Raw genomic sequence first — 21,431 nt, 5'->3', positions numbered from 1 at the left:
ATTCTTTAATAAGGTCAATATCAAATGATAACCATCCAAAACCCAGATCATTACCCAACACGAAAATAAGAGCTTTCTCAAATCGACAGAAACAATTGACTAAAGTTAAAAACATCGATGGTTCATCCAAAACAGTACGCTGAAGAAGCATTTTCCAAGATGTGTGTAAAGTTAAATTTTGAAATTTATAACCCTAGACACAAACCAGTTCAGTTAACAGAGTTATGTTTAAAGGCTAACATAGCACTGTTAAACATTGGAAATTAAGGTAGGTGTATTCTTTCTCTTGCTTCCTCAAATCGTCAGAAACAATTGACTATTTAAAGATCAAAACATCAAATTGATGATTCATTCAAAACAGAGCACTGAAGAAGAATTTTCCAAGGAGATGATAACTGAAGTAAGAACTTCTTTATTATGAATTTACGGAATATTTGTATTCAAACCGTTCAACAAATTGGAGAATTTTTGGACAAAGTGTTAAATAATTCAAACCTAAAATGTTAGAATTTAATAGATTTGGCTGCGCTGGAGAGTTCTTCGGTGAAACAAAACCAAATTTGATAGAGCTTAAAATATTGCACCATTTGTAGGAAGATCAACGATTCAACAATTTATGGAGGACGAGTATTTCATATCAAATAGGATACATATCATTTTAATCAAAAATTCGAAAGATTTTCTTTAACTTCAAAAGTAATTTTAACAGCTATTCAATTTATTCCCTATAAATTTTCAAAATTTTACTCCAATTAGTTTGAGAAACATTATTACTACTATTTTCCAGAGTCATAGCTCTATTTGGTGGAAGATCGATGATTAAAAATTTATGGAGGAAGAGTATTACAGATCAAACCTTAAATTGCACAGATTTGCTAACATATTAAAAAGGATTTCGGTTTCTCTCCAGTTTATTCCCCCTTACATTTTCAAAATTTCACTTAAATTAATTAGAAAATCTTTATTACCAATATTCCTTTGTTTAATTCTCTTTTTGTTTACCTGTTCCATAAATTGACACTTGTTATTTTGAGTAGTTAATCCATCCATTCATCCCTCTTAACATTGTTGAGAATTTTCTCAAAGTCTTCACCAAACAACAACAGAAAAGTACCGCAAACAATTGTCAATTTTTATGTTTTTGTTGAGAAGCATAAAGGGAATAGGGAAATAATTTTGTTAGAAAAACTCTCAGAATTGTTAGAAAATTTAACAACAGCATTTTACACTGTGTTACAAATCTAATGAAACACTTGTTGTTAAATGTTTTTAAGAATGTAGCTGGGAAAACCCATAAATTGTATAAACTACCTGTTGCAAAACGGAAATGTTGGGAAATTATTGTTGTAAGACAGCTGCTAACTAATTTAATATTTTCAGTTTTAAACTAATAAATCTATATTTCTTTCATTACTATAGAGATTAAGCGCTAAAACATCAAAGATTTAATTTTATGTGAGAAAAAATGAGCTAAAAAAGGTAATTAAAAGGGATATTTAAAGGTTACAAAACACAAATCCTTTAATTTGGCTGAAGTCTGGCCGAAAAAAAGGATAATTAAAAAGAAAGTATAAGATAATGAATGTTTTAATGACTGTAAAAAATAAAAAAATATCAAATTTCTTAAATACAAAATTTAAAAACCAAAAAAATAAGGTTTTTATGATTTTATTTATGACTTTATGTTTATCAACCCCACTGTAGTCATTAACATAAAGTTTTTATATAAAAACAATACAAGCTAGTTTTATTAATTCAATTTAAGCTTTAGTCTTTGATAAATTATATTACAAATAGAAAATTTGCATAAAATTTCTTTTATTTTAAGATTTTGTTATTAAAATTTGCCTCAGCAAAAAGAAAATTACAGCAAAAACAACAAGCAAACAATTAAAACCTACACAAAACACTTTGAAGCATACGCCATTTTATTAAAAGCAACAACAATAAAAACAATAACATAATTCATACACTGTTAATATTTACACTCAAACAATAACAAAAAAACATTGTCTGCTTCTTCTTCTTATTTTTGTACTCTCATCATCATTCACACATGTTTGAGACCGGAAAAATCATTATTATTGTTATTGTTTTGTTTTTCCTCAAAACATGTGCATTTTTTTGTGGTTTTATTCAAAATAAAAGGGAAAAAGCTATAAATTTTGTTTTAAATTAAAAACTACATTAAAAACCATATAATTTTCTTATAACAATAATAAATTATGTTTCATCATTAAAAAAATGCATCACCACATGAATAATAAAGAAAATGTTTTATTTCTTAGGAAACATACACGCTTGCCGTCATCTCTATAAATATTATTTTTTTTAACTATTTTATATTATTGCTGATTTCAAGGTAATGTGTCTCATAAATATTTTTAGTTTTTTTTATTTCTGCATGACAAAATTTTAATTTTAACTAAATACATAAATTTATTTTTGTTTTAAATGAAATTTTGTGCAAAAATTTAACAAAAAAAAAATTACTCATGTTTCAAACAACAAACCTAAATTTGTAATGAATTAGTTGTTGGTTTTTTTTAAATAAATCAATTGTTATTGAAATTAGCATACAATGGAAATTTTTAAAATGAATTGAGAAATTTGTAAAGCAGTTTTTATCATAATATAATAGCTAATACTCTGCTCCAGTGTTTGATCTCTTCGTGAAGTGATACTTAGTGGAGAATTATTCAAAGCTGTCAAAGTGTTATATCCTGTTCTTCCCGTCATGGAACATAATGTCAGATTAACAAAACAGTTTCTCCTGGGATATCATCAGACACTACGAACGACATCATACAATCAGAGTCTTCTGCGAGGCATTTCAGTAAAAATCTTCTTGTGTGTAGAGAGGTATAAGCAGGATCCACTGGATAGGGGATGGTATAAGGCATGACATTCATGGAGACATCATCGATATGAACCCATGATATATGATTACGTTCGTAATGAAAATAATGTGGTTTAAATATTCATCAAACTTCCGCCAAATTTCACTCAAAATAAGAGGCATGATTGAAAACGAAAGTTTAGAATATAGTTTCGTTAAGTTTTTCAAATGTTCGTTAAGAATAGAAATTTCAACAGAAATATATAACCATTGCCTTATATTCATAGAAAATACAATAAATTTGTTTAAAAAAATTTTAGTTTAGAAAATATAATTTCGTTAAGTTTTTTAAATTGAAAAAAAATTTAAATTTATTATTGAAAATAAAATAAGTTTATGTAAGCTAAACGCATAAAGAAAAATCAGTTTTCAATTTCTGTTAGTTTCGGAAATAAAGTTTCGTTAAGTTTTTTAAATTGAAAAAAATTAAAATTTATTTTTGAAAATAAAATAAGTTTAAGTAAGTTAAACGAATAAATAAAAATATTTTTTCAAATCCTTTTAGTTTCTTAAATAAGGTTTCGTTAAGTTTTTTATATAGAAAAAAATTGAAATATGTTATTGAAAATAAAAGAAGTTTAACTAAGTTAAACGGATTTAAAAAATTATGTTTGCAAATACTTTAAGTTTCTGAAATAAAGTTTCGTTAAGTTTTTTAAATTGAAAAAAAATAAAATTTATTATTGAAAATAAAATAAGTTTAAGTAAATTAAACGAATAAATAAAAATATTTTTTCAAATACTTTTAGTTTCTTAAATAAAGTTTCGTTAAGGTTTTTTTAAATTAAAAAAATCAAATTTGTTATTGAAAATAAATGAAGTTTAACTATGTTAAACGAATAAATAAAAATAATTTTTCAAATACTTTTAGTTTCTTAAATAAGGTTTCGTTAAGTTTTTTTTAAATTGAAAAAATCAAATTTGTTATTGAAAATAAAACAAGTTTAACTAATTTAAACGAATAAAGAAAAATCTTTTTTCAAATACTTTTAGTTTCTGAAATAAAGTTTCGTTAAGTTTTTTAAATCGACAAAATTTCAAAATTTTTATTGCATTTAAAATAAATTTAACTAATTTAAACGAATGAAGAAAAAACTGTTTTCTAATGCTGTTAGTTTCGGAAATAAAGTTTCGTTAAGTTTTCTAAAATTTCAATAAATTAAAATTTTTATAGAAATAAATAGTTAATGATTTATACTTATAGAATGCAGAAACATTTTGTTTCAAATCTTTTTAATTAAGAAAATAAAGTTTCGTTAAGTTTTTTAAATTGACAAAATTTCAAAATTATTATTGGTTTTAAAAGAAGTTTAACTAAGTTAAACAAATAAATAAAAATCTTTTTTCAAATACTTCTAGTTTCTGAAATAAAGTTTCGTTAAGTTTTTTAAATTAAAAAAATTTAAAATTTTTTATTGTATTTCAAATAAATTTTATTAATTTAAACGAAAAAGGATAAATCTTTTTTTCAAATGCTGTTTGTATCGGAAATAAAGTTTCGTTAAGTTTTCTAAAATTTCAATAAATTAAAATTTTTTATAGAAATAAATAGTTAATGATTTATACTTATAGAATGAGAAACATTTTGTTTCAAATCATTTGTGTTAAGAAAATAAAGTTTCGTTAAGTTTTTTAAATTGACAAAATTTCAAAATTATTATTGGATTTAAAAGAAGTTTAACTAAGTTAAACAAATAAATAAAAATCTTTTTTCAAATACTTCTAGTTTCTGAAATAAAGTTTCGTTAAGTTTTTTAAATCGACAAAATTTCAAAATTTGTATTGCATTTAAAATAAATTTAACTAATTTAAACGAATAGAGAAAAAAAATTCCTAATGCTGTTAGTTTCGGAAATAAAGTTTCGTTAAGTTTTCTAAAATTTCAATAAATTAAAATTTTTTATAGAAATAAATAGTTAATGATTTATACTTATAGAATGCAGAAACATTTTGTTTAAAATCATTTTAGTTAAGAAAATAAAGTTTCGTTAAGTTTTTTAAATTGACAAAATTTCAAAATTATTATTGGTTTTAAGAGAAGTTTAACTAAGTTAAACAAATAAATAAAAATCTTTTTTCAAATACTTCTAGTTTCTGAAATAAAATTTGGTTAAGTTTTTTAAATTAAAAAAATTAAAATTTTTTTATTGCATTTAAAATAAATTTAACTAATTTAAGCAAATAAAGAAAAATATTTTTTCTAATGCTGTTAGTTTCGGAAATAAAGTTTCGTTAAGTTTTCTAAAATTTCAATAAATTCAAATTTTTTATTGAATTTAATAGTTTATGATTTATACTAATAGAATGCAGAAACATTTTGTTTAAAATCTTTTTAGTTAAGAAAATTAAGTTTCGTTAAGTTTTTAATATCGACAAAATTTAAAATTTGTTATTGCATTTAAAATAATTTTATGTAGGCTAAACGATTAGAAAAAAATCAGCTTTAAATTTCTGTTAGTTTAGGAAATAAAGTTTCGTTAAGTTTTCCAAAACTTCGTTAAGTAAGAAATTTTTACAGAAATAAATAACAGTTGCTTAATAATAATAAAATATACAAATGTTATGTTTAAAATCTTTTTAGTTATGAAAATAAAGTTTCGTTAAGTTTTTTAAATTGATAAAATTTCAAAATTTTTATTGCATTTAAAATAAGTTTATGTAAGCTAAACGTATAAATAAAACTCAATTTTCTATTTATGTTAGTTTCAGAAATAAAGTTTCGTTAAGTTTTCCAAAATTTCGTTAAGTAACAAATTTTTTTTATAGAAATAATTAATTGTTGCTTATATTTATAGGAATATATATTTTGTTTAAAATGTTTTCAGTTTCGTTAAGTTTTATAAATTGACAAAATTTTAAAATTTTTAATTGGATTTGTAAGAAGTTTATGTAAGCTAAACGTTTATAAAATAATTAGTTTTCATATGCTTTTAGTTTCGCTAACAAAGTTTCGTTAAGTTTTACAAATATAACGTTTTACAAATATAACGTATAGGTATAACGAAGTAAGGAATTTTTAAAAAATTTATTATTTTTTTATCTCAGCTGCTCAAAAATTTAATTAATTAAAAAAATAAAGTTTCGTTAAGTTTTTTATATGGACAAAATCTTTAAATATTATACAAAATAATAAATTTTAAAGTATTTCTTCGGTTTTTTTATTAATTCCTTAATTTTCCCTTTAAAACTGCGCATTATTATAAATTCCTCGACTACCTCAATAAAAACCCTATACATATTTAAATAGACTCCAATACGGTAACACCACAATTTGCCATCTATTGTGCAATAAATACGATACGATAACTCTACTATTATTGTTATTATTTTGGCAGGTTTATCAAAAATGGCACACACTCACACACCAAACTGATGACACATACAACAAAATACCTGTTGTCTAGTGTAATAACAACAAAAACAACAGCGAATACGAAAATCCAGAGAATTTGATTAATCAAAATACAAAGAGAACACCACAACAAGAAATCAAAAAAAAAGAGAATTTTAAGCATTAATAAAAACAAAACAAATCAAACTAACTAAAAACAACAACAAAAAGCTTAATACTCATAAAATAACAAGATGATGATGAAAGAAAATTTCTATAGCAAATAAAACAGGAAATACCAAGCAAAAGTAAAAGAAAATTATGGAAATATTTAAAATAAATGTAAAGAAAATTATTTATTAACAAGTGGAAATCAAAAATAAATTAAAATAGAGTTAACTTACCTTTTTAACTGTTTTCTTTTTTTTGATAGAGTTTCATAAAATATTCACATTTAGCTGTTTATAAAAAATTGTTTTTTTTTGTTTAGTTTTTTTTTATAGAAAAATTAAACTGTATGGGGTAAAAACAATTTAATTTCGTCGTTGTCGTTTATTTTAAATAACAAAAATTCTTTAGTGTTAATACAGTGTGTTTATTTGTCGTCGTTAAAATCCCTCTAGAAAAATGATAATAAAAAAATTTATTTGAATTAACACTCACTTTTTTATACAAAAGAAAATTTACATTTAAATAAAATTAAAATTTTTTTACATTTAAATAAAATTAAAATTTTCTTTTGTAAATTTTATTACAATACATATTTATAAATAAATTATGATTGCTGCTGTTTTATAACCGTAAGTAAATTTATGATTTTCTTTTATTGATTGACAGAAAATTGTCCATCAAAGTTTTGGTAGAAATTAAAAGGCGTATTAATGTAGAGTTGCCAAAGAAGAAGTAACTAATATCCTTTAGGGGATTTTGAAAATTGCACCATAAAATATTGGAATTTTAATTAAATAAAAAAATACTGAAAATTAAAATTTTTTTCTTAAACTTTTGTTTAAAATAGAAGTGTTAAACTAAAATTCTTATAGGTTTAAGAAAATCTTAAACAAAATTTCAGATTTTGAATAAAAAATATAAAAATCAATGAATTAATGAACAATTTCATTAATTTTAATGAAATTGTTGGGAATATTTCGAACTAAAATTTAATTTTTAAAAATTTGTATCAAGAAATATTGAAAGAGTTTTCAAAATTATATCAAAATAGAGTTAACCAAGGAAAAGCAGCTATTATCCTTTATGAGATTTGAAAATTTTAACATAAAACCTTAGAATTTGCAGTAAAATATCAAAATGTTTGGAAAGTTAAGAGTTTTTCTGAGATTTGTATATAAATATGCTCAAAATTTCACAAAAGAATGCTTACAAAGAAGCTTTAATAGACTGATATGCATATAAAAAGGTCAAAGGACATAGGTATCTATCTTGAAATTATTTTTTTTTAAAAAACTTTTTTTTATTATTTTTTCCATTTTATCTTGGAATATAAATACGTAAAAAATTTTGGTCTCAGAGATTCTTAAGGAAAATATAAAAATGATTGAGTATTTTTTGATAATTGTTTTATGACTGAAAGAAATTTTTTCAAAATCATCGAATTTAAATTAAATTTTTTATAAATTTTGAAATTTGTTTAAATTTTTTACAATTCATTTTAGATTTTAATAAAATTTATTTATCATTGATTTTATGTAAATTAATATTTTTTAAAAAAACTTTTTTTTTATTATTTTTCCATTTTATCTTGGAATTAAAAAAAAGGCCAAACTTGAAAACAAAAACAAATTTTGGGTCTCAGAAATTCTTAAGGAAAATATAAAAATGTTTGAATATTTTTTGATAAGTGTTTTATAACTGAAAGAAATTTTTTCCAAATCATCGAATTTAAATGAAAGTTTTTATAAATTTTGAAATTTGTTTAAATTTTTTTATAATTCATTTTAGATTTTAATAAAATTCGTCATGGATTTTATGTAGCTATTATCTTGTTTGGGATTTATTAGATATTTAAGCAAGAAACCTTAGTTCTTAAAGTAAAATATTGAAACATTTAAGAAAATTTTGGATTTATAACTTAAATTGTATTTAAAAATAAATTCCCAAACATTGGAAAACTGTACATTTTTATGAAATTACAAATTCTTATAGGTACAAATCCCAGATTCTAAATATTTTTTAAAAAAAAATTTTGAAAATTTTGAAAATTTTTTAAAAAATTTTGATTTTTTACATTTTGTTTTTTTTTAGAAATTAGCCCTAAATTTTGCACATAATCCTAAATTTTATAGAGTAAAATAAAATTTTGATATAAAATTATGAAAATGTTTTAAATATTTTCTATAATTCATTGTAGATTTTTGTGAAATTTGCTATATATCGCAAAAGTTTATCAAATCTTAAAATTTCCTCGTCAAAACTATTTCAGTTTCCTAATTAAGAAGCCTTAAAAATTGGCCATTTTACGAAAATGTCACTATTACAAAATCACAAGAAGTCAAAATATAGCTTAAAAAGCTGATTTTTCTCTAAGAGCTCAAAGGTCAGTTTTTTAAATTTATCATTTTTCATTTATTTTGTGCAACTGATTAATCGATTACATGTGCATTCTTTGTTTAGACAAATTATCATAAATTTAACATTTGTTATCAATTTAAGTTGAGATAATATTCAGAATAAACAAAACTTGAAAAAAACTTCTTTAAATTGTGAAACTTTGCTTTAAATATTCATTAAAGTTTAAAAATTTTAAAGAAATCTCCAAAAATTTTAATTTTATATAAAAACTATATAATATAAAAAACTATATTATATAAAGATTATTTAATAATTTTTCTTGCTGAATCCAAAAGTGAATTTAAAATTGTACCCATTGTGCAAAGATTATCTGATAAGATTTGCATTCTTTTGTTCTGAAAAATTATCATAAATTTGTTATATTTAATCAGTTTAAGTTGATATTACTCAGAATAAGCTACACTTGCTGAATATTTCTTCATATTAGGAATTTTTACAATAAAAATTCATCAAATTTTAACAATTTAAAAAAAATATTTAAACAAATTTTGAAAAGTTGACCACAAATTGTTGTTATATATTAACAATTTAAGAATAATAAAGACTAGCTATATTATTTTTCTGTTTAAATCCCTTAATAATTAAATATCAACCAAAATTTTAAATAAACCTTTAAAATTTTATAAAGAAAAATTTTAAGAAATAGAGATTTTATTTAGGGTCTCATTTTGTAAAACGCAACGTTTGGAAGCGTAAGCAATTTGTATGAAGAATACTGGGAAAAGGGTTTGAAACTTAAATATTTTCCATACAAAATTTTGTTAATATTTTCATTATATTTCAGGCTAAATCCTTATAAAATTATAAAAATATACAGCTTTCAAATTTCATAGCCACTACGTCATAGCTACAATACTTTCAATATGTATTTTTGTTGAAAACTCTAGTCTAAATTATGTTTTTTATTACAAAAATGTCATTGATTTTATCAATATGATATCACTTTGCTCTAATTAAGTAAATTCAATTAGTTTTTTTTAATTCCAGATTTATATTTTCACTTTTTAACAAAAAAGGTTTGTTTTCGTTAAAATGTGAAAATGTAATAAATATTTTATTATAAAAATAAAATAGAACCTTAAAAATTAAAGCAATTTTAATCGTAATCTTAAAAATTTTACTTTATTTACTTCTTATCTTTAAGAAAATTTTTAAAATTTTAATTTTTTACTTTATTTTAATGAAAAAAACCTTAAATATCTATAAATAAAGTAAATCTTTAAAGATTAACTGTAATATTTAATTTATTACATTATCTACCTGCTTTCCTTAAGTTTTTTATAACATATTTTCATTATTTCGCAATTTTGTTAAATTTAACCCCAAAAAAACCGCTAGAATTCCTTAACCCCCCTCATCCTGGCAACTCTAGATTTGACCAAAACACAGAAGAAGAAAAAAACAATAGTTTCTGTTGTTGTTGTATTGTTAGTTAATTTTGTTTCCCTCCATTTACGATTATTATTACTCTTCAGGTTGTTATTATTATTGTTCTTGTTGTTGTTACATTGTATATTTTCTTCAGTGTGTTTAGTTGGTTAACAAAGTTAGACAACAACTACAACAACGTTGACGTTTTAGACTAAAATAGACAACAAGGCACACAAAATTGAAAAAAATAGCAGTCAGAACAACAACAACAACATGAAAATAACAGACAAACAGAACAACAATAACAAAAAAACACTCATGGAACAAACAGCACCACAAATGAAATAAATAAAAACAAAAAAAATCTATTAAAGAACGTCAGGCCAAAACGACCAGCCAACTAAATTAAAAAAAAAACAAACCAGCAAAATATGCGGCTAAAAAAGGCAACTAAACTCTTCAAACATGCCACAAAAACAACGAACGAATGGCAACGGTAATAATAATACTAACTACAGCAACAACAACAACAACACGATTAACAGCAGCAACCATTAACAAAAATCTAACACCATTTATATTTTTTCAATTATTTTTTTTTTGTTTTTTCTGGTTATTGTAAAATTTTTCTCAATATTAAACACTTTTTTTCCACATTTTTAAACTTTACCAATTTTCTTTAAAGGTTTTCTTTCAAAATTTCCATTAAATACCACTTTTTAACAAGTTTTTTTTTCCATTAAAAAACTTTATTTTATTATATTTATTTTTTTTTGTATATTTTACATAAATTTTTCTTTTTTTTATTGTAAAATATTTCAAACACTTCGTTTTTTAAACACTTGACAAGAAAAACAAGCAACACAATTACAATATTAAAAAAAATCGCACGCGTTTGTTGTTGTCTTTCGTTCAATCGAATTCCAAAAACGTCTGTACACGACCAAAGCTCCCGTTAAACTAAAGATACACGAAAATTAACCTGTAATTTGTGTTCTCGCATCTCACTAACAATTGAGCAAGTTAATACGAAGAGTTGTAAAAAATGGTACTAAATCGAGTTACAAGAAGAGAGCAGTCAATTTATTAAAAAAGTAACAGTCATGAATTGTTGTAAATAAAACCAAATTAAATAAATAAAAACTAAAATTTAATAATATATTTAATATCTTTTATTTAAATTGAATATTAATAGTTAAATAGTATGAGTGCAACGAATGTGTAGTAACTACCGCTATTTAGTAACAACTTAGTTGCTTAAAAGTGTAGTAGTATTTTATTAAGGTGACCAGTGGTTGTTGTCCAAGCTAAACTAATATTTTAGTTTGTTCAAAATTATACAGCAATTCTAATAAAACTGTTAAAATCTAATTAGATCAATATTTTATTGATTATATTAAAACAAATAATTGTAATAAACAGTTTTTTGCAGTGAAAAATAAAAAAATAATAGTTAAACTGTTTAAATATACTACAAATAGATTGAAAATTAACTGTAATACATATAACATTCCAAATAAAAGACATTATGACGCAAATTTAAATGTTTAAACGTGATTTTCCGTTATTTCAGAAACTATGAACAAAAATAAAAGAAATTAGGTAGCAAATCGTTTATGAAAGAACTGACATAATAAAAATAATCTTAAAATTGTTTAAATAAACTACAAATAGAGTAAAAATTTAACATATCGTTTTACTAAGACCCCTTTCACACTAGGCAATTTAGTTGCTCAAGTCTCTAGTGAGTGTAGATGCCAGAGGTAATGTCGGGTTAAGGAGAAGAAAATTTAGCATGCTGTTTTGTTGTTGGGCAAGAGACTTGCGTAACTAAATTAAAAAGGGGTCTAAGCAAAGACCGTCACAATTCAATATTATTTAGACAAAATGTTTCGATTCATGTTACTTGGGCATAAATTGGACAAATTTATAGCGTTTATTTTGAAACATTTGTACACTATAAATTTATTCAAAGTATTGGCCATTGTTCGATATGTATGACCTTTTCCCATCTTTCTGGAAACATATGGATTCAGAGCCAAAAAAAAACTGATCATCTTTTGAGCTCAAGAACGAATCAAGCCAATATCGAATAGGTACTCTGTTCCAAAGTGAAGCAAATAGTAGTGGGACGGGCCACGGTCTGGACTATATAGCGGGTGAGGCAAAACTACAAAACCACTTCATTCTAAGTACTTTGTAACACGTATTGCAACATGTGGCCGAGCGTTGTCATGAGGGAATATTATGGTTTCATGTCTGATCGCGCTTCAAACGAATCAGTTACGTTCGGTACAGGTTTACTGTGATATCAGCAGCTCATAATTGATAGGACCCTTTTGATCCCACCAAATACAGAGCATTACCTTAGCACCATGGATATTTGGCTTTGGTGTTGATTCGGCAGGTTGATCGGTCTTCACATACGATCTCTTACGCTTCACATTATCATAATGGATCAATTTTTCATCGCATCCAATGATTGTCTTTCTTTTATAGCGTTCAAGCAGCATTTCAGGCATGCAAAATCATCTTTCAAGGACTCTCTGGTTCAATTCGTATGGTCACCAATTTCCCTGCTTTAGGATGAATCCTGCTGGTCGCAAACGTTTTGCAATTACTGCTTGAGTAGCTCAAAATGATTTTACAAGCTCTTGTTGAGTTTTAAAACAATCTTCATGAAGTAATGCCTCCAATTCTTGGTCTTCAAACTTTTTTGGCTGAAAAAAGCCTTCTTTTTGTAAGATATCGTTTATTATTTTTATCCCAGCCCGCAATTGTTTAATAATTTACATTTGCAATTAAATATTGAATTTACATTTATTTCTTTAGGTGTAGGTACATAAAAAATCAACCCTGTGTAAGGTTTCCGTTATTCCTGTTAATGCTGCCACATTAGGAATTTTTGTGATTAGCTAAGTCATAAACCATAGTGACTTCGCTGAAAACCCAGTATTATTTTAAACTTGATTTAAAACGACATTTTTTTCTACTTAATTCTTTAATACGACTAATATAAATTTAATTGTTGCTGAAATTAAGCAATAAACATGATTTTAATATAACTACTGTCTTAATGAAGTGTATTAACAATTTGCATGCTTTTTTCCCCGAAAAAAAGAACTGAATTAGTTCAGACTTTTTAAGCAATACATATTTAGAATTCATTCCAAGGGCTTTCCTTAATTTGTAATTTTTTTAAATTGCCTGGAAAAAATTCAAAAGGTACCAACACATTAATTTTGTTACTAACATATCCCAGAAGTTCATTTCATTAATGTCTGACCATTTGGCTAACTGCAATTGATATATTTTTGGTCATTTGACGTATACGCTCTTTGCAGTGCAGAGAGAAGTTAATCTGTTACTTCATACGTTCCAGGAAATCTAGCGTGAAGTCAATTGTCACTATAGAGTCCCTACTAATCCAACACGTTGACTACTTTGTAGCAGCTATCAGACAGTCTCATTGTAATCCAATATATTGAATTGACCCACTGCTTAGGACATGTGCGTGTTAAAATGACTGTAGTCACGTATAATGTTGTCATCCTAAATGATATGTAAAATCACTAGTTCGGGACAGTATCCTAGAACTGCTGGGATATGAGTTAGGTGTTTTTTACTATCCCATATATCGCCCATGTTCTGAAAAGCGCATATCGCTTAAAATTTGCGTTTTTGATTTGAAAATGCCAAACAGGTGTTCTGACAAACGAAAACGCTAGAAGTTTGGATTTTCAAACCGCTAGGTATACTGAAACGAATAGCAAAACGCGTGGTTTTCAGAACATGTTGAAATGCGTTTTACGTTTTCCAGAACCTGGGCGATAGTTAGGTACTGTTGTCAAAGAGTCAGGACAGCTTATTACAAAATATACAGCCCAATTATGAATAAAATATTCCGAGGGAGTTTTTTCCCATTGAATTTGAATAGGAAAAATGAGAAAAGGGGAAAAATTCCCAGGGAATTTTTATTCATAATTGGGCTGATAGTTTCCTAGTTCTCTTAGGGCTGAATTAAATATGCTTTCATTTAATTTCATTAAAAATTATTTTGTATTTTGGTGTTTCTCGAAATTTGTTTCAAATATCTATCACAATGCATATAAAACTGAATGTATTTTGTAAAAAAAAAGAAGACGATTCATCGGACTTGCATTGGTTCTATGTTCGCATTCGAATTTAGAGCCGCTCTTTAAATACTGCTTTCCAATGACACACTAATGTAAAAATCATGGATGATTCATCTAAATATAACCACTACAGCATCAGTCCCTGGTGAGCTACTGCTTTGTCATGGGTTACTGGGTTGTGGACTGCAATGAGTATTTTTGGTCCACACCATTAAATTATTTCGTTTAGTGTTTATGGCAAAACGATACGATTGTATTCCACTTTATTAAGCAAATACTTTAAAAATTTAACCCTACAATTTATTGAGCACAAAAATCGCAATGCTTTTTAACAGGCTTGCCTTTAAGTGAAATAGACAGCCCCCATAAAAGTTTTAAAAAAATATTATTTATTTTATATAAAAAAGATAATAACTATAGATAGCTACATACATACAAAAATATAGAGAGCTATACGCAACACAAACAAAGAAAATGATTTTAAAGATTAAAAGTTTTTTTGGAAAATTTATCTGCTTCAACTTATTTAAGCGAATTTTGTGTAAATACAACTAGATTTAAACTTTAATACAAAATAACATAAACTTAAAGATACTTATAAAAGAAATAATGATATAACCACAAGGACAAAATCACAGATGAAATGAGTTCTCATATGGTTTTTCATTTGAATTTAAATTCATCAATTTGCCTGATAATTACATCCAATCATCATCTGCATCTGATAGCAACTCGCTGGGTATATGATCTTTACTATTATCAGGATTGTTTTTATGAAGCTTTTCCACCACTAGACCAGCCAGTTGTGAACAGTTGAATCTATCGAAATCCTCATTATGCTCAAGAATATTATTCAAAATAGCTGTGGCATCTAGGCTGAGTGTAGTAGATTTCTTCTTAAAAGGCGTTGAGTTATGATTAGAGTTGCTTCTTTTTATAGCCGTTTTAATGTATTTCGTATTTCGCATTTCTTCCTCTGAGCTTCTTTCACTGCTTGTTAGAGTGTTAGTTATAAATTGTTTGGTTAAAATGTTGTTGATTGGCAATTCCTCCTCGGACCTGGAATCTATTGATGTTGTGGTATTGGATTTGTATATAGGATTTTCTTTAGCTTTACCTAAAATTCTTGTAGAGTTTTGTTGAGATCTATTGTTGATCATTTTATTATTTTTCTGTGTTATTTTTAGCAATTTGTTTTCAAACTCTTGTTCATTGTTATTTTGGGATGTGTGAGAGGATGTGGTAGCTTTGCTGGAATTACTTTTGGATCTAGTGATTCGTTTTTGTGATAAGTTAATTATTAAATTTTGTTCATTTTCATGGGTTTTGTTAGAAATATTAAACTGTTTTGTTGAATTTTGTTTAGACATTTTATATTTGTAGAATCCTGTTTCTTTTTCAATGTTTTCTTTTGCATCAGTGTTTATTTCTTCCGATTCTTCTTTAATATCCGGCAAATAATTGTGATTGAATACATTTGAATCATTAATGATGTCATATTTTTTCTTTGTGCTTTTTCCGCTGCTTGCTAGTGTCTTGGATTTCTTATAGCTGGTCGTTGGTAATTCATCGTCGGATAAGGAATATGTTGAAGTTGTGGTAGATTTCAATATAGGATTTTCTTTTGCTTTGTTCTTTTCAGGCTGGAATAAATCGGCTGAATCTTCTGAATTATTTAAGTTATTTCTTTCTTTAATATTGTTATTTGTCTGCTGCAGTTTTCTGGTCGTATAAGCAAGTGTTTTTTCCGACTTTTTTGTTTTAGTTTTAACTGTATTGTTGGTTTGCTTTTTATTATTTACTTCCTTTTTAATACGCTGCAATTTTTTTAAGCTAATAACCAGATCAGGCCTTTCAAAATCCTCCGTTGAGTTGGCAGAACATTTTGAAGTTGTTGTTCGGGTCAGATGCGGTGTATTAAGCAGAAAATTATAGGAATTTAATTGATTTAGTGTTTGTGTAGAATTGATTTCTGTTTTAATATCATTATCAATTTCTTTGGTTTTTGTAGGTTTTGAAGAAACCAAAGATATAGCTGTTGCAGTATCAAAATTATTATTAATCTCGCCATTATTGGGTGTAATAGATTTTAAGGGTGATACAATGTTTTCCACACTACCTCTTCTTGTACTGAGTGATCTTAAAGAGGAATTTGTTAGAGGTGTTCTAGCCATGAAACTATCAATGGAGGGCTGATAGTTGCTAGTTGGTTTCAGTGTATTGTATTTATACCAGTTTATTGGTATCTTAGCAGTTTTCATGAGATCTTTACCCGTCGGCACTGTACTAAGAACCTGTTGAGGTTTTAGATACTTAACAAAACGCTGCATTTCTGTATAGCTGGAATGTTCCGAATACTCAATGCCTATTATATTGATTTTACCACCATAACGAGGTTTACTATTCTTCTCCCAACCACTAGGCCGTATAGCGAACACTATATCGTATAGATGTTGATATGATTTGAAGTATTCCACTAATTCCTTTGTAGAAAATAGAAAAAACACACAAATTATTAGCTATACGATTAATTTTATTTAAATACTTACTAAATATGTTACTTTTGCCATTGCCAAAACATGCATATTCGCCTCATATGGATCTTCCACCAGTATTCTATTAAATTGCTCTTCATTTATGGCCTTTAAAGCCTTATAACGATTACCTTCAGCCCACACTTTTAAATCATAGTCTTCTGCCAATTTTGACCAGAATTTCTCTTTTCCTATAATATACGAACCGCATATATAGAGTATACGTTTGCCGGAATGCTTTTCAATAAATTGTTCTATTAAAACTTTTGCCTTTGTTATGGATTCATCTTGTGTACAGAAGGAATATTTATCTGATAAATAAGTGGTATCCAAATAGATGGTGTGTATTGGATTATTCCAAAATATTGGCTCTGATTCCATGCCATGCCAGGCTCTAAAATCGCCAGTATGTAGTATACATTTGTTGGTTTGGGGAAATTTAAAAACTAATAAAATCGAACCGGGACAATGATTGGCATCCAGTGCCGTTACTTCAATGTCATTTATTATGTAGGGTTCATTGAGCTCCAGTTCGTGGATGTATTGTTCTTGGACGGGTATAAAGGTGCGTAATAAACGGGCTTAAATGAAAAGAAAAATTATGTTAAAGTTGATTAAAGAAGTTTTTAAAAAAGATATATTGGTTTTTTGTTCTTTGAATGAATATAGTAAGTTGGACCTACAATGGGTCAAAATCGGGAAATATATTTTTTAACCCGAATTTTTATTTCACCAAAAAAAATTTTTTTCACTAATTTAAAAAAATATTTTTTAAAAAATTTGGAAAAAATTTAAAAAAAAAATTTGGAAAAAATTTAAAAAAAAATTTGGAAAAAATTTAAAAAGAAATTTGGAAAAAATTATAAAAACAATTTCGAAAAAAAAAAAATTTTGAAATTTTTTTTTTTAAACTTAATTTTTTTAACAATATATAAAATTTTTATTTTAAAGTATAATTTGGTGAAGGTCCTTTTTAGTCAATTTAAAATATTTCGTCAGATTCGTGAAAATTACAGAAAATTATTGAATTAAAATTTAATTGTTCAACAAGATGGACAACGTGGTTGGTAGAAGTGCCGAGGGTTATAATGGTTAGTTAGTGCTTAAACAAACTAACCGCTAACAGCTCCCCTTAGCGTCTGGACAAAACGCTGTTGCATGTTAGTTGGCTAGTCCGCGCATGCCTTCACTCATGGGAACAAGATTGAAGGTAAAAGGTTAATTGGAAAGGATGTGAGTACTGATGAAGTGGTAGCTGGGTTTGAAGCTACGGCTTTCAGAGACGTACTGGAATATGTGGGGAATGATGATTAATTAGAGGGAGGTGTTATCCTAACGGAGATCAGGTTAGGGTTTTGGATGTGGATGGTGGTCTTCTGCGATTGTTGAAAAATCGAGTACTATTCAAAAGTTCGAGGAGATGGCTCTGCTCTCTGACTAGGTGCGATATCGCTGTAATATCTACAAACAGTTAGAAGACAGAGGGTTCACCTCCCACCGATGAGGACAAGGGCATTGAGGTCACCAAGCTTGTACAGTAGGTCGTCGTGGAGGAGTTGCCAAGTGCCCTTTCACGTGATATTTTATTTAATGCCAGCCGAATGAAGGAAGAGAAAGCTAGGATCGGAACCTGGAAGTCTCTAGCTTATCTGGCTAAGATGGAGAAGAGAGATCCGGCTTCATTTACCTTAAAGAAGAAATATCTTCTCAAAGAATTTGAAAGAATTTACGGTCCTGTAACTGCAGTTTTGGGGTGGGGTTTCATCTTGGGAGAGTCATGCAGATGCTGATGCTCCAACTTTTGAAGCGCTCAGGGCATCGTCAAGATCTGTGGATGGTAGTAGGACATCACCGTCATCTTTACTGGTACCAAGGGTGAAGAGTGCAGGGAAATTTCCGACTGGCAGTGTTTACAATTCCACGTCAAAGAAACTGAAGAGTGAGAACTGATGGTTCAACTCCTGCTAGCACTCTTAAAGGCTCACAAAAGGAGACTATTAAGAGAGCTAGATCTGAGGATGACCAGCCGTCCTCATCAACTAAGAATGTGAAGTACCGATGTATGGAAGCCTCTCAGTTTTTCTACAACAACAACTTCTCTCTCTCCATAATCATGCAGCCCAATCATGAATAAAAAATCAGCTGGAGTTTTTTCCCTTTTTTCATTATTCCCATAGAATTTGAATAGGATAAATGAGAAAAGGGAACAAACTGCCGGGAAGTTTTTATTCTTAATTTGGCTGATGATTTACATATATTTTTTGGCATAAGTCTAAAATTAAAAAAACTGGCTCCGTTTGGATTTGAAGCGAGATTAGTATTAAAAGTATGCTGAAATTTAGCATTCTAGGTATTTTGGGAGCTTCAAAAATCTTTTTAAAATATAAAAAATCCCGTAAATTTCCGGGATTTGTTAATCCAGAAAAATCCCAGGAGTTTTTCACAAATACCGGCAATCGGTATTTGCTAATACCGAAAAATACCGCGATTTTCGGGTTTGACATCTCTAGTAAATATACATATGCATTTATTCCTATGACGCATCTTAATTTATCAAAATTATTTCCTATAGAACAAAGTGGTTTTTACGCTAGTTTGTTGTTTAGATCATAACAAAAGCTTATATTTTAATAATATTGTTTGTATTGGTAGATCTCTTAATTATAAGCATACAAGAGTTAACATTTGTGTATGCTCTCTCTTAGTTTCTAATAATTTTGATTTAAATTGAGGAAGTGTATAAGAAAATTTTCTCAATTCTCTCGGTGAGGCATTCCAAATTTTAGATAAACGAATTTATATGACAGTATTTTAAAAAATGTTGTTTTACACAAAAAGTGTTTTCAGAGAAGTCGTTAATAGAAAACAATTATTAAAATATAAACTGTTACTGGGATCTTGATATGTTGCATTGTTTTATCTTTTATAATTAATTTTATTCTAAGAATTTAAAGATTATGAATGATAATTTATGCTTACCCGTTATCGTACTCATGTATAGGGGCATTGCAAATGATTTTGTCAAACCAATATAATGATCAGCATGAAAATGCGTAAGAAAATAGTGCGTAACGTTATCAATATAGCCGAATTGAAAGGCATCAACCGCAAATGTGGTGTTTTCTATGATTTTATAGGGTGGACACGGTTTGGTTTTACGCCTGGTTACACTCGTCCTACCAGTAGAGGATTTTGTAGAAGGTATGGTTTGACCACAGCTAGTGTTAGACGTTCTTAGACCAAACGGTAAAGATGAGGCAGAGGTATATGATGGAAATGTCTGTGAATTATTGGCTAGGGATGTTTCTCTACTGCTGGAAGTGGCCGGATTATCCACAACATTGATAACTGTAGCCGGTGGAGTGTTTGTTTTAGTTTGAGGTGTGCCGGCCGGACTTTCAGCTTCATTTTTAATAGCAGGCTCATCTTCACTATCCGAATCTATGGTTATACATACAGGTTGCAATTTTATTTCCCTAATAGAGCTTACACTTGACATCTGATCCGCTGTTGCATCTGTGGTATCGCTAAATAAACGCTTGCGCCTAAGTTTTGTTCGCCTTGGAGACTTTTTATTTTTATTGGCACTTTTAGTTTTCTTCGCAGTAGTTTTTACTTTAGTTCTAACACACTGCGTTGCCGGTTCTTCTGTTACTAATTTTATTTCGTAAGTTTTTGGACAAGAAGTGAAATATGAATCGATTCGTTTTTGGTTGGACGGTGTTTCTTTTATGGCGCTTTTTAATAAGTTTTTTGTTGTTTGTTTTGTAACTGTATTTGTATTAGCAGTATTATCACCAATAATATTTTTATTGTCTTGCTCCAGCACGATCACTTTTTTACTTTTAGCGGCGGATTTAGCATTTTTTCGTTTTCTTAATGGGGTTAAGGTATTTTTGGGTATAAGTACATCGTCCGCTTGCAATTCTTTAAGATCCCGTATTTTAATTTTGTTTGTTTGCAGCATTTTTAGTTAATTTATTTTTTATTTTAGCAGAATTTCACCAATTGTTTATTTTATTTACATTTGGCGAACTGTCAAGATAAGAAAAAACACTATTAGCGGGTTTTTATCACACACTTGCAAAATAAAGTATTAAGTATTAAATAATAGTTTAGGTACGTGATTTTACAACCACGAATTATTATTGCCACATAGAAAATAAATTTTAAAAAACATTCTTATAACTCCTAAACTATGAGAGATCAAACAAACTTTTAAACACCAACAAAATTATTAAAATGCAAGCTGTTTCGATGATCTTGATTTATGTCAAAAATTTAAATAAAAAATCTTTTAGGTGAAACGATATGTTCGCTAAAAAAAACCGTATCAAATTTTTTTTATTTTTTTCACGCTTTTCACCCATTGTCGGTCTAAATTTTTATAGCGTTGGGAAAGTTTTTGAAATTGCTATCATTAGATATCCATATTGTCCTTGCAATGACTTAGCAATCCAGATAAAAAATAGGTCAAAAATCGAGGTAGTTGTGGTTTTTTGCTTATATCTCAGAAAAATATGGACCATGTTTTCCCGAATTTAAATAGCAACCTAAGCCGGACTATAGAG

The 21,431-nt window shown here is 27.1% G+C and overlaps 2 protein-coding genes across 2 annotated transcripts in view; both read right to left on the bottom strand.

Moving 5' to 3' along the window:
• smash (smallish) overlaps window positions 1-11,165 on the bottom strand; it is a 231,827-nt gene extending 220,662 nt beyond the window's left edge. The window contains exons 1-2 of the mRNA XM_065499139.1: window positions 10,861-11,165; window positions 6,635-6,849 (exon numbers count right to left, since the gene is read on the bottom strand). The gene's annotated coding sequence lies outside the window, so the exon portion shown is untranslated. The remainder of the gene's footprint in view (window positions 1-6,634; window positions 6,850-10,860) is intronic.
• A 3,527-nt stretch (window positions 11,166-14,692) lies between these two features.
• Snm1 lies at window positions 14,693-20,868 on the bottom strand. The gene is made up of 3 exons (XM_065516368.1): window positions 19,840-20,868; window positions 16,876-17,441; window positions 14,693-16,809 (listed from the first exon to the last, which is right to left on the bottom strand). The coding sequence occupies exons 1-3, from the start codon at window positions 20,825-20,827 to the stop codon at window positions 15,025-15,027; spliced, it is 3,339 nt and encodes a 1,112-aa protein (XP_065372440.1). The 5' UTR covers window positions 20,828-20,868; the 3' UTR covers window positions 14,693-15,024.
• Window positions 20,869-21,431: the final 563 nt, after the last annotated feature.

This window comes from Calliphora vicina, chromosome 1, assembly GCF_958450345.1.
Source record: "Calliphora vicina chromosome 1, idCalVici1.1, whole genome shotgun sequence".
Taxonomy (NCBI): domain Eukaryota; kingdom Metazoa; phylum Arthropoda; class Insecta; order Diptera; family Calliphoridae; genus Calliphora; species Calliphora vicina.
The sequence above is the reverse complement of the archived record's forward strand: the minus strand, read 5'-3'. Positions and strand labels throughout refer to the sequence as shown.